Source organism: Rutidosis leptorrhynchoides, chromosome 2 (genome assembly GCF_046630445.1).
Source record: "Rutidosis leptorrhynchoides isolate AG116_Rl617_1_P2 chromosome 2, CSIRO_AGI_Rlap_v1, whole genome shotgun sequence".
Classification (NCBI taxonomy): domain Eukaryota; kingdom Viridiplantae; phylum Streptophyta; class Magnoliopsida; order Asterales; family Asteraceae; genus Rutidosis; species Rutidosis leptorrhynchoides.
In genome coordinates this window covers 709,313,689-709,327,451 of record NC_092334.1, presented here as the reverse complement: position 1 = coordinate 709,327,451, position 13,763 = coordinate 709,313,689, and the positions used below count along the sequence as shown (strand labels likewise).

General features: G+C 34.3%; 2 protein-coding genes across 11 annotated transcripts; both read right to left on the bottom strand.

Moving 5' to 3' along the window:
• Positions 1-14: 14 nt before the first annotated feature.
• On the bottom strand, positions 15-4,690 carry LOC139894184 (hexokinase-1-like). Its single transcript, XM_071877391.1, has 9 exons — positions 4,419-4,690; positions 3,602-3,749; positions 2,871-3,053; positions 2,670-2,744; positions 2,424-2,579; positions 1,739-1,837; positions 1,534-1,664; positions 914-995; positions 15-561 (listed from the first exon to the last, which is right to left on the bottom strand). The coding sequence occupies exons 1-9, from the start codon at positions 4,688-4,690 to the stop codon at positions 229-231; spliced, it is 1,479 nt and encodes a 492-aa protein (XP_071733492.1). The 3' UTR covers positions 15-228.
• Positions 4,691-6,631: 1,941 nt separating this feature from the next.
• On the bottom strand, positions 6,632-13,552 carry LOC139894694 (nuclear poly(A) polymerase 4-like). Of its 10 annotated transcripts, XR_011775169.1 has the most exons (14): positions 13,137-13,552; positions 12,879-12,956; positions 11,731-11,838; positions 11,513-11,575; positions 11,264-11,425; positions 10,435-10,548; positions 10,279-10,341; positions 9,470-9,799; positions 8,897-9,061; positions 8,179-8,796; positions 7,858-7,928; positions 7,434-7,590; positions 7,077-7,155; positions 6,632-7,004 (listed from the first exon to the last, which is right to left on the bottom strand). XR_011775169.1 is itself a non-coding variant. In XM_071878106.1 (12 exons), the coding sequence occupies exons 1-12, from the start codon at positions 13,245-13,247 to the stop codon at positions 7,131-7,133; spliced, it is 1,908 nt and encodes a 635-aa protein (XP_071734207.1). In that variant the 5' UTR covers positions 13,248-13,552; the 3' UTR covers positions 6,635-7,130. The 10 variants fall into 10 exon arrangements, 2 of the variants coding, with proteins under 2 accessions (XP_071734207.1, XP_071734209.1); XR_011775168.1 differs by having other exon boundaries at positions 6,633-7,155; XR_011775172.1 differs by lacking the exon at positions 7,434-7,590 and having other exon boundaries at positions 6,633-7,004.
• Between the last annotated feature and the right edge of the window lie 211 nt (positions 13,553-13,763).

Genomic DNA, 13,763 nt, shown 5'->3' with positions numbered 1-13,763 from the left:
TAAATGAGCTTCAGTAATAAAAATTTATAGCAACAGCAATGCTTCATATATCTTCAACATGGATTAAACCATTCTCTCACCTATATACTACAAGAAATAGGAAATTTAAAGGAGTTTTAACAACAATTCTCAATCACTATATCGAGCCGAGGTAGGCATCCGGATCAACCAAAAAATATTGTATTTAACGATGAATTTGTAAACCTTCTTCAAAAACCCGAGATCTTATTATAAATACTGGGAGTGAGAGGCAGCAAGAAGAGCGGCACCAATGCCAGATCCATCGTTTGAATGTATAAGTTTAACGTGTTTTGCAAGTTCGTCTCCAACCAAATCATGCAAACTATTTTCAAGACAGTTTCTGTATTCGGTGTAGTGTTCGTATAACCCTCCGTCCATGGCAATGGTCGTTTTCGGGATCTCTCCGTCTCTAATGGTATCTTTTCCGGTTTTCTTTAGGATACCTAAACTACCGGCAGCAGCAAGGCGGGCCCCTCTTGTGGCAAGGATATTGCATATCTCAACCACAATCTTTCTTGTTGACAAAGGTGTATCGGATATCTACAAATTAAGTGAATAATTTAGTGTTGACAAACAAATGGAGTCAGTAAACGGGTCGAAGTAGATAAGTATTAAGATAGGATGGGTTGTAACGGTCATGTTGGGTTAAGCCAATGACCTCAACTTTTTCTATAATTCTTACATATGTTGATTCAGATCCTAAACATATAGCAAATTTGTTACTTGTTTAATCTCATTCTTCTATTAAATACGTTGAATTGGGTTATTTTTAACAGGTCAGGTCAGATGGATTGAACTGAAAATTACTTGTTTTAGCCTAGACATGAGTTGCACTTCCCCCTATTCATTTTCCACCATTTAATAACTAAAACTATGTATAAAGACAATGTACCTCCAATACATCTTTTAATGTGTTCCCTACCACCTTGAGATCAGGAGATGTGTCGTGATGCATTGCCGACATTTCAGGTGTCCTGCAATTTACAACACAAAGAAAATAAGCTTCTAACATGAAACTAGGAGGATGGATGCGCAAAAAAATGTAAATTTTTTATTTTATCATATAGATCTGCGTTTCACTAATTTGACGAGTTAGATATGAAATAATAAGCTAAACCAACCATTTGTAAGCAGTAAATGGGTTGAAATAGTCACGTACGGGCGGAATTAGGATTTTTTTTGCAGGGGGCAAAAAAAATTTAAAACCGTAGCAATTTTTTTGGGCAAATTATGGAGGTTTTTGGACAAAATTTGAAGATTTTTGAGCAAAATTTGAAGGTTTTGTGGCAAAAGTTGGAGAATTTTGGGCAAACCCTGAAGGTTTTGGGGCAAAATATGTAGGTTTTGTGGCAAAAAAAAAATCCACATGGGGCAAAGTCGAAAAACCCAAAATTTTTACACTGAAAATTGCAAATCAACTGGGCGGGGGCGCCCCACCCTGCCCCTAAATAGTTTCGCCCCTGCGTATGGTTAACACGTAGCCTATAGCAATCAAAAGGCTTTGAATAATACCTTAAAATGAATTGAGTTTTTAGTTTGGGAGGAATGGTTTCACCAAAAAGGGCCGCTTCATCAGCCATCCTAAATAGAACTCTGCGAAGAAGTTCTCCAAGATACATGCCAGAAATCATTTTTTCAAATATCTGCAAAAGTACGGATAAGAAATCGATACGTACGGATTTTGAACAAATTAAATAGTATATGGTTAAATGGTTACCTGTTCCCCTGGGTTTAAGCTTTCAGCATCTAGAGCGTTATCATACTCGGTTAAGGGAAGATGCGAGGACCTGAAGTTACCCCATTCCATGTTGATGACCTATACTCGAAATAAAAAATACGTTTTGTTATGTAAGGTTCTCAAGGTTATGTTTCTTTCGGATATGCCTCACTACATCCTCTGTAATTCATAGATGTAGCGGTTTTCACCCATGCACTTACCAATGAATCGATTCCAGATTAAGTTTATATCCATTCGATCAACAGATAAAAAGTAGCTTAATAGCAAACAGGTCAAATGGGGGGTAAGTGTATTTTTGGTACTTAATACCTACTAAACCATTTTAAGCACAAAGCTAAATACTTATTGACATCATTAACATTTTGTCATCATATTTGACGACTAAACTTTAGTTCTTGAAAAAATGCCGATCAGTCAATAGGCATTATAGAAAATACAGCCACCTAAAACACTGTATCCTAAAGGATGTACTACAATGGAAAGAACACAATGTTGTGCAATCCATGTTTTACAAGAAAACCATTTTGCGTGTATAATGTTTCGGATCAACAAAACTCGACCATACCCATTTTGACACGCAACCCACCATTTAACTCTCTTTATTTACTACTTAAAAAATAGTAACATTATAAAAGGAACTGCAAAGTCGTGAGAATTTGCTCACCATCTCTCCCGATTTAGGGTGTGGGCCATGCCATTTGGGTATAGCTTGAGCTCGTTCCACATAAGCTGCATTACTTCCGGTACCCAAGATCACCGCTACCACAACATCTTGATCGTCATATCTACCCCCAGCTAGCGTTCCAACTGTATCATTTACCTACATCCAACAATATATATGTAGTTTGTAAAAAGTTCATCTAACAACTGCAATTAGTAAAAAAGAAACTTTTTTCCCAAATGAACTTACCAGCGCAGAAACACGCATATCAACACCTTGTCGTTTCATCGCTGTTTGTAATTCTGCAACAACGTCTTTGCCGACCTTAAAACAAAAATATAGATTCAGAACAAAATGTCACCAACTTGAGATTATTCATGAACTGTGAATGGTTTCAAATGTGTTATAAGGCAGTTGAAGCAATTAGATTAGATTACTGTATTTAATTACCATTTCCTCAATAGAGAAGCCTTTTGTCCATCGAATAAGAGTCCCTGAATCGATAGACAATTGCATCACGGGGAACGAGAAGGTGAAACCTAATTCCCTTTGCCGGCCTGGAGCAAGCTCAAACTTTTCCCCTTCATCATTTACAAATTTAGCAAGCTCGGCTGCAATATAGTCAAAAAGTGCCTGTGCAAAACTAATATTCAAATATTAGAAATCGCGTATGTGGTAAGTCTCATATATGAAAGCAAGAGGCGGCAATCTCAACCCATTTATATGAAAAAAGGAAAGTTTTGAAATATTTAGCCCGTTCAACCATTTATATGAACACGGGTGGATTGTGACCCATTTAGCCTGTTCGGTACATTAAGTGAAAACGGGCAATTTTGACCCATTTAGTATGTTCGACCCGCGTAAATAAAAAAAGGTGGGTTTTAAACCATTTAATCAGCTCGATCCATTTTTATAAATATGAGTGGGTTGTTTTAAATAAATAACGGGTGCTAGCTAGGTCAAATATTGTCTAACATATATTCACATATTGAACATATTCCTAAATCATTTATCTTATTATTTCAAAAAATGTATTTCCTCTTATCATATTTAACGCGTTAAATATGAAAGATACACAGAACTGTTAGAAGGTCAGCAGTCTAGACTCAACTTGTTATTGACCCGCACCCACTTTGACCCACGAACGTAATGCACAAGTCTTAAGAGAAAGAGAAACTTACTTCTGGAGTTCCAACCATTAACTGAGGAGGAATGGAGACTTCTTCAAACTCTTGGTATTCAATACCAGAGTGCCCAGTCAGCTGCACACGCAAAACACGGAAATTTGTTCCACCTAGATCCAACGCATAATACACTCCTTCCTCATCGCTAATAAATTAGAAAATAAAAAAATAAGTAATTTCATACAAACAAACTATATTCAACCCATATAGTTAAAAAATATTGAAAGCAACTACTCAAGATATATACCAAGGACTTCATAGTTCATACTGAATATATACTTCAGGCACATAATATAGAAAATATATAACCATGTAACACATATTCTAATATTAGTACCAATTACTGTACACACGACATCATTATCGATAAGTTAGTAGCATGTAAAGGTGGCAAAATAGGCGAGTTGTTCAGTTTGAGGAGACCCGAGACATTAGTTATCCTAAACATCTGATATAACCCCAAAATCAATACTAGAATTTTAAACATATATGCGCTAAAAACACACTTTGGGTGACATAATACAACCTATTTGACCTGTTAACCGATTTGTCCTGTATATAGATAAAACATGATCCAAAAATTAACCCATAAGTAATATGGGTTGAAATTTCCACCTCCAGTAATACGCAAAGGAAAAGGCTATAGAACCATATCAAATTAATTGATCTCAGATCCAACAAAAACAAACAAAATAGCATGTCACACAGTGTACCACAATACCATAACAAATATTAATCAAAATATATACGGAGTAACATCAAACACAGATACAATAAAATAAAAAAATAGGAAATAAATAAAAAATAAATTTACCCTGTAGGAAGATTATCAACATAACTAATGAGCATCTTAAGTTTACTTCCACCTTCAGATGCAAGTCCAGCATGCATCTCAACCGTCATCGCATCTGCAACCTGTCGTAATTTCGATAAAGGCGTTGCGCAATTTTCCTCTAATTCTTTCAATATATCAGCAGCTTTCACACACCGTTTCGTACTACGTACACGGTGACGTACAACCAATGCCGCGGCTGCACATACGGCCGCGGCACTGACCACCGCCACTCCGACCGTTACTTTTCCCATTGATCGAATGAATGATGAATCAACAAATTGTTAATGTGATTTGAAAGTGCAACGTAAATTAAAACTAAATTATGGATGGATTGATATGAAAAAGAGGAAACCTGAGATTGGGGGAGGAGCTGAAAACAATGAGAGAGGGAGGGTTGAATGAATTTGAGTTCCAGAAAATATGGAGGTTTTGGATGGCAGGTGGATGTTTAGTATTATTATTATTATTACTCCGTATTATGTTATTTATATGGGATGATTCTCTATACACCACAGTATTATTATATTATTAGAAGAGTAAAAGGTTAAAATAGGTGTGTGAGGATCAAAAAAGTGTGTGTGAGAATCATCTCCTTGATATATTGATTGATATATTTATAGATAGAGAAAAAAAAAAAAATCCACATGGCAAAAGGACACTTTGCATCTCAGTGCTGTTCGTTTGTTTCGTGGGCCCTACCCAACTATATCACCGTCAAGTAATATATTCCGTAATTATTAGTATTATTAATTATTAATTATAATATAATATATGATATAATATATAATAATATATAATACTATTAATTAATACGGAGTAAATAATAAATAAATAAATTATTATAACAAGATACTCGTATAAGACATTGTAATAGTATTAAAATTAGAATTTCCTTACATTGGATATTGATTGATTGATTAATATTAATATTTATAGTACTCGTGATATTTATATGCATTGAAAATTCAAGTTCAATACTGTACATGGTAACTTTTTAAAGTTTTTATTTATTTATATCTTATCCATCAGATAAGATAGAGATAAGGTATAAATTAAGATTTAGAATTCAGTAACGTATTTTAAAGCGCGAAAATTTGTATTTATCCAATTTCCCTTTTGTTCGAGAAATATTTTATCTAATCTTGTCTTGCAAGAAATATTTAATCTAATATTATTTTGTAAGAAAAAAGCAAAACAAATAAAAAAATTGATTTATTTAATTTTAATATGTATTGCAGTATGATTGCTCGGTATATTATTTACATTAACCTCTTAGAGCCTAGATTGAATGTGCAGGATTTAAAACTCACAGAAATTTGATTTTACCATTTTTATGGCGTCTCGTGTTTTATTTTTTATATTTTATATTAATTTTTTATAAAAAAAATTTCCTACTTATTGGCCGGAGGTCCATTCGGAAGCAATCTCTTTATCCGTCGAAGAGAGAGGGGAAGGATTTTCTCTACTTTTTAGAGTGTATCACTATAGGTGGAGAAATAACTTCTCTTTATTCAAAGATAGTGGAAGGATTGTCTACATCTCACCTCCTCCATACATCACACATGTGGTATTGAGTGTTGTTGTTGTATTAGTGTCTTTGAGGGTCTCGTAGGCGAAAAGAATCATCATCACAATTCACAACACCCAAATTATAAATTATATTATGATATATATATATTCCGTTTCAATATAGCGCATTTTTCACTTTAAAATTTACATTTTTCAAATTTAGTTTTGATATACTTTTAATAATGATTATAACTTTATATAGAGTAGGTTTCAAATCTGTTTATTTTTTTCCTTTTTAAGACAAACAAAAATATTTAAAAGCAAAATTAAAAAAATATATATATCAAAACTCAAAAGGGAACAATTATTTTAAGACCAATTGAGCAAGACCGGTAGTAACAGAAGCGCCGTTGGAGCTTCCTTCCCCAAAGCCGTTGAAAAACTCCAATACTAGCAAGCTTCTTCACCAAGTCGTCGAATGACCGTGCTTCATATTGTCAGTTGGACAGCATATTCAATCAAGGAGCATATAACTTTAATTTGTTGTACTTTACCCATTATAAATGGTACATTGTATTAATTAATTAAGTGAATCCATTTTAAGGTAAAGAGGTATGTCCCAATCATATGGCCAACTCAATTACATTTCTAGATGGTAATTTTTCATTTTCATTTTGCACGATCCAATATCAATACGCATTCCAACAAAATTGTGAAGAAGGTTCGTGTCATTTCAGTACAACCAACGTTCCAAACATTACAATGCCAAATAGGGAAAGAACAAAAACAGCATCCACTACTACCAATGCTTAACCTCTAATCGAAATCGCTACCCATTAGTTTAACACCCAATGAGGTTTACATCAACAACAGAACTAGTGGTTTCAACCAAAGCTAGTTGAAACCACTGCTCTCATTCCTATAAATGCCATTAGCAGCGCGCGCACACACACAAAGAAACTTTACAACAGAAACAGACTCATAACTCTCGCCTTCATCCCCATCTCAAATAGAGAAATTGTGCAACCTAAAAGCTCTTTGAACTCCAGATGCTTGCTTGCAACACAAGAAACGTTCATGGCTGGTAAATTAACAAGTGAAAACCAGCAAACAGAGCATAATACTTACCACCACTGCAGACTTCTGATCATCTTTAAGGTAGAAAAGCACCCTAATCGTCTCTCAAGCAGTCGTCCACACCCCTAACCTGTTGCAAAAACCAGTATACAACAGTCTGCAGCAAAGCAGTATAGATTCGTATAGGTGGGAAATGGGTAATTCGCATGATGGGTTAAACAGAACATTTACTTATTTTTGATTGAAATTGGCCAATTCAGCTTGTTTTTTTAACTTACTATATGAAATACGTGTAAACTATGGTCAAGTAAATATTAGAAGAAAAAACTAGATTCTTTGATAATAAAGGAGTTTAGTAGGGCTCGTATGCCTCAGAACTTAGAAGATACACTTAGAAATTAAAGATACCTTTCAATCAGTTTCATGCCTTCAACCCATAATAACCCACAGCAGAAAGTAAATGAGTTTAAATTGCCATCGCTATTTTTTTGAAACATGCCAAATGGGTAACAGCCTGACCCATCATCACTTCTTTTGTACTTTGTTCAGATTCATAAAAATTGATCTAAGATAAAATTAAAATAAAAATAAAAATAAAAAAAAATTCTAAAATTGGCCATTTTTGGGTAAAACGAAAAAAGGTACAAGTCGTAACAGAATTCAACCCATATTTCTTTCTAACTGGATGCAATTGAATAATAGGGTAAAACCATAAAACCAAAATTGACTAGATTTCATATAAAGAGGTTGAAATGCCCTCATCTTGGGGATAGCATTAATGAAGTTGCTATAATACAGAATACAAATACAAATACAAATTTCACAAACTTGCCTCATAATCGTGTTTGGCTCTAAGTCAACTGCCCCCATGGAAGTAAGTACCATCCCGAGTTCAGCATTTGCCTTCATAAAACAAAAACAACCAAGAAAGGACGTATTAGATCAAGTATACCAGCTTACGTTCCAAAGCTTAATAATTGACTTTTGATTCAACGAAAACCAATGAATAAAAGGCTTCCTGTTCAATGAGAACTCAAAAACAGCCGTTCTCATCTTCTTGACATCACATATGCTGCGAATATATTTTTTTAACTGAACATATTTTAAATCTTGAATAACGAATAATTTTTGAAATCAAAACAGAAACCTCAACTTCAAACACCTGTATTTTATCACCCGATACTTCATCCAGAGCCGACTGAAAATCCGCCTCGTTTGAACTCCCCGGCAAAGACTGCTGACTACTGGTTTCTGAAACAAGGCCCGATTTTTTTAACCCCAACTCCTCATTGGGTCTAACTTCCACCCTTGTCATGGTCCCGTTAACAAATATGTCGGGTGAATCTGAACCACACCTTTGTGGACTCGGGCTCATTGATTGTCTTCTTTTAGGACTCTCAACCTCCACATTACTTCCATCTTTTCTCTTTCTATCGACAGAACCGGGATTAGGAGCAGGTTGCTGATTCACAACCCTGGGAACACGGATCCGTTTATATCCATCTGGAAACACGTATAACGGGATTTGCTTTCTCCGAACATGAGAAACGTAGATCTCCATCCCGGGCCTCCAACACATATACATATTGACTGAATGCCTAAACGCATCAACAGTACCACGGATATCGAATTGTTGACCTTCTTCAACTATTTCACCTTGTTTTCTTTGTAATCCCATAAAGAAAGCACTGTGTGAACACTGCTTTGATGGATCAACATATTCATGAGGATAAGGATGGCATTGCAGCTTACCATGCGTGTCACGCTCAATCTGTATAGTCAAATCAAAATACATAAAATAAAAAAAGAAAAAAGGCTAGAACGTTATTGATTCACTTGTAAAATTATATCAAATATGAAAAGAATTTTACCATCAAGGTCAGTTGCCTTAGACGAGACTCAACCCATCCTTTCCAAGTACGTAGATCATCTGGGTCAGCAGCAACTATGTCAACCTGCAAATAGTTCTTGTAGCTCTTGAAGAACAGGTACGGCTCAAAAAGCGCAGGCCACTGGGCTTTATTAATTTCTATCTCCTGAGAATGACAACAAAACATGAACCAGTAACCGTTTACTTAGGTATGTGTTTATTTAAATTGAATTAAAAAATCAAAAAAATATATATTTAAAAGTAGCTCTTGCTGAATGAGACGTCAAACGGGTTCAAAGCCCAAAGTATACTTTTAATGCATAAAACCTCCTACATCGTTTTATTTATGGGTCAAAATTACTCGAGTGATATTACTGTTTTTGGTGCAATACATAACACGGTTTTTTTTTAACAATACATAACACATTAATAATATATTTGAAAATCGATGCACAACTGTTATCTCAACACTTACAGAACAGATAAATTGTTTCAACCCAAACAGGTTTTACCTGGTAGCCAACCCACCCATCTTCCCACCTCTAGTAAATACAGAGCATTGGCAGTATCTTACCTCACATATCTGATTACCAAATATAAATTGCTCTGTCATAACACGAAGTGTGCTAGTTGAGACATTATAACTAGAATTCATGCATGGGTAGGCAGGCGTTATAATCGGCATATGGTGCGTTTTGTCCTTAGGATTCTTACGAGGATCCCATATGGTAAAGCCAAGTTCATCTTCCTGAATAGCACAAAGCATGACCGGATTTGGCCACCGCCACTGTGTATAAACCCTAAAAAATCGAGAGACCAGCATACTAGGAACTGCATTTGGATAAAATTGACAAACCCGTGCAACAAGAATGGCCCAGTTCACGCCACCAAGAAAACCAGTCACCTGATGAAAATAGACAAGAAAACCGAGCAGATCATATAAACTTTTGAATCAAAGGTGTCCATCAATTTGCATTATGGTGATGAGTCTAATAATTGTGAATATGGGAAAAGAAAGTCACAGTTACGAGTTTAGAATGTCCGTTATCTGCTTCTGATTATCTACTATATAAGGGTCTAATAGTTAGTTTCACAGTTACTTATTTAAACTTTTAACCTACTTTGAAGACCTTTATTTCTATTTCAACATAAGTAATTTCATTTTTGAACAATGTTACCAAATAACATCTTTTATGATCAGAACTTGCCAAGCAATCAAAAATTTGGTTAAATGATTGATTACAACCTTGAAAAACAAAAGCACATCCAAACACTAAATCCTATTGCGTAATCACTTTCATAAAGCACACTCAAATACCACCTACACATTTATCACAATTCAAAGGTTAAAATGTAAAAAACCTGCTAGCAAAACCGACTTACATTTGAATAGACGCCGCGCCTTTTAGCCCAAAACTTTATGCAACGAAGAGTTGTTCGAAAATGCTATAAATTCATTGATACAGATAAAACATTGAATATAAAACAAATGATACAAGTAAAAAAAAAATCAATCAATGGCAAACAACCAAAAGTCACCTCAACATTTGGAACGTGCTTAAGAATTTGATCAGCAACCCTGCAACCATTAAGACTACGAACTGTTGGCTCGTCAACATTATACAGCACTGAAACATCGGAAATGTCCAAGTCCTGTTGAACAACATCCAAATTGGGTCATGGCTTAAAATATGGTTCAAATTTCATACTTGTTGCCCCAACAATCACCCCTAACTCGAGTACTATATGCAACAAACAAATGTGATCATAGGAGTTGAACCAAGATATACCAGTTAGAGTTTGCGTTGTATCTAGACAGAAACGACAACAAATACCAAGTTTTAGATGGAACTTGCGCACCAAAGATATATGTTTCTTTTGAGACCATCAACACTATCAACACTGTATATTTCATTGAAAAGGTATAACATCCTCAGACATCATAAACTAGACCAATACCTACGCATCAACAATTTATGAAGCATAAATGCTGTTGAACAAAAAAATGTTTTTTACTGTTATTAAATACCACAGAAGATAAGCAGATCGGGTAACAGATAAAATGGGTTCCAATCTGAACCCCACCCACCCTCACCATTCTTTGTTCCTCAATATTTAAATTTGATAAAAAGTAAGAAACTAACCTAAGAATTAGAATAAGCAACTTAATGAGGCCATAAGAAGTTCATAATACTTCGAACAATTTTGACCGGTTTCATTTTCATATGTTTCTTTAGAAATTTAGCCATTTGACCCATTCAATATAAATAATTAAAACCCAAATTAACACGTTCCAAAGTAAACGGGACAAAATTAACAACTCTAATAACATGTATTTTATGCAGAATACATAACCGAACCAACTTACTTCTGGAACGACTAAACGAGAAACGCTAGCATAAAGAAGATCAATAGATATCCCATCAAACTTAAATTTCATAACTGGTACATGAGCACTTGGAACTGGTTGAAGTTCGGTAACTTCCTCTATCTGTGTCAACATTTCATGCAGAACAAAGAAGAAGTCTTCCTATAACATTGAAAGACAAGATATAGTAATGTTAAAAATTTATATGTATATATGCAACCCCCAAAACAGATATATATTAAAACACACATCTCGATTCACATAGGATGGCCCAACGCATAATGTGTCAATATCTGCCCCAGGACCATGAACCTACAAACAAATAAGTAAACATGTATAAAAATATAAATATAAAATGAAGATAATAGACATAAGGTCTTGGTTACATCTTTAAACTCGGCATACTACTATTAAACAAAACAAACAAACGACAAGCTTCGTAACAAAAGTCAGATATACTTTCATACCCCAAGTCGATAAGAGCCAAAAGTAAATATGACAGCATTTGCATCCTCCACCATCTGATCCGAGTACCCTCGAAGACGTGTAAGTTCCTTCACCCATTCAATTACAATCTATACCAAATCAACGTGCAAAACATAGTCACATCAGCACCGTGTAATCTCAAATGAACCATTAAAATATATTTAAATGCCTACTGATCCACAAGATAGTTGTAGGAAAAAGCACAAAGAAAGAATATAATCAATACCAAACATGTAAAACAGACATCTTTTAAAAAAACCATACCAAATAGAGAAGAGTTATGAAGTCACAATAGGGTCTCAACTTCATATCTTCACTCTACTTCCTTTTATTAGAGGTGTAATTGATAACCTTTAAGCTAACTAAATTCAACTACATATATAATTATATGTCACCGATATTTATGTTGAAAATTTGAAATGCAGGGTAGAGTTTATTTATTTATTATTACTACTTATGCAATATGTAAAACTAGATACTCTACCCTCTACATCAACTTCATAGATTATTTGTATCAGTGTGTGTTACTTATCATGTTCAGTGCATCACGAGCTTTAATAATTAATCTCACTGGACTCTAGATGTATAACCAAAATACCATAAACAACTAACTAAAGGTGTTACAACCCATCATCAAAAGAGGTTAAAAGATCAAGTTCCAATACTCTTTCAAAGATTCCACTATATGATCATCAATGCACGAAACAATGAGCACATGACAATGCAAAATGAACCTCGGCGTTTTGAAATTCATTGATTAGACGTTACAAATAATCAAGATACTTCATATCTCGCCAATCAATTCTCCTCCACATAGTACTTATATGTACAGATCATATATAATATATAATAAAGAGCAATGTTGGCAAATGGTTAACCATTTTGGTACTCCTGCTGATGAGATGTGATGTGTTTAGCTGCTATTAGTACCAAAAAGCGTTTTTTCATAAGGCCAAGACTTATTCATGATCCCAACGTCTCCCAAGTTAACGTGTGACATATTAACATCTATGCATTAATCCAGTATTTCCTACAATGCATACTCATATAGTGTGCTATTAACAAACTGTTTAACCGGAATTGCAATAATTACATCATATCATAATATCGATAAAAATCATAAACAAACCTTCTTAATTTGTCCAAGAACCTTGGCTCTCTTGGCTGCCTCTTCTTCACTTTCATAAAGTCCAGAATCTACCAAAAACTACAATAAAAACAAAAAAGTATATGAAAATTACAACCGACCGAATCATAAGAAACATAATTCTATACAAATACACATGTACATAACATATACTCTTGTGTGAATTGGGTTATATAATCGTTTGCTTTTCAAAAAAAAAAACTCTTGTGTGAATTTAAGGATAAAATATGAAACCCTAACCTTATTTAATTTTTGAGTTCTGAGTAAATCAGAATCAGAAGGACCAGCAAGAGACAACGGTTTAGTAACTCCATGCTGTCTAGGTGAAATTAAACCCTCAGAACCCACCATTACTAATCCTAATTTTGATAAAATGTACGGAAACCCTAAATTTGGAAAAAATTAAATTGTACGGAAACCCTAATTCTAACCTAGCCGATCAGGTTAAATAAATGAAATCTTTTTAAGTGAGATCCGAAAATTAAATTAAATCCAAAATTGAAAGATATGAAGTGATGGATTGGGGACGATTTAACGAGATTTTTGGAATTTGGAGAAATTGAGATTGAGATGTAAAATTGGGGGTTTGATCGCAACGCGTCTTCTCTCTATCTCTCCGTCTGTCTCGCACTTTCACCAATAGTTGACCCTTAATAGTTGACCTTTCAAGAAACATGATACAACCCTAATTTGTATTTGTATATATTAATATATATTAATATTAATATTAATATAATATTAATATATTAATATGATATGATGATGTGTTTGTTACAAATACGAAAGGTTCATAATGATTTAAACAAGATTTGGGTCAACCACGCTTTGCGACGACGGACCTCATATTTTTTATATAACATAATTATT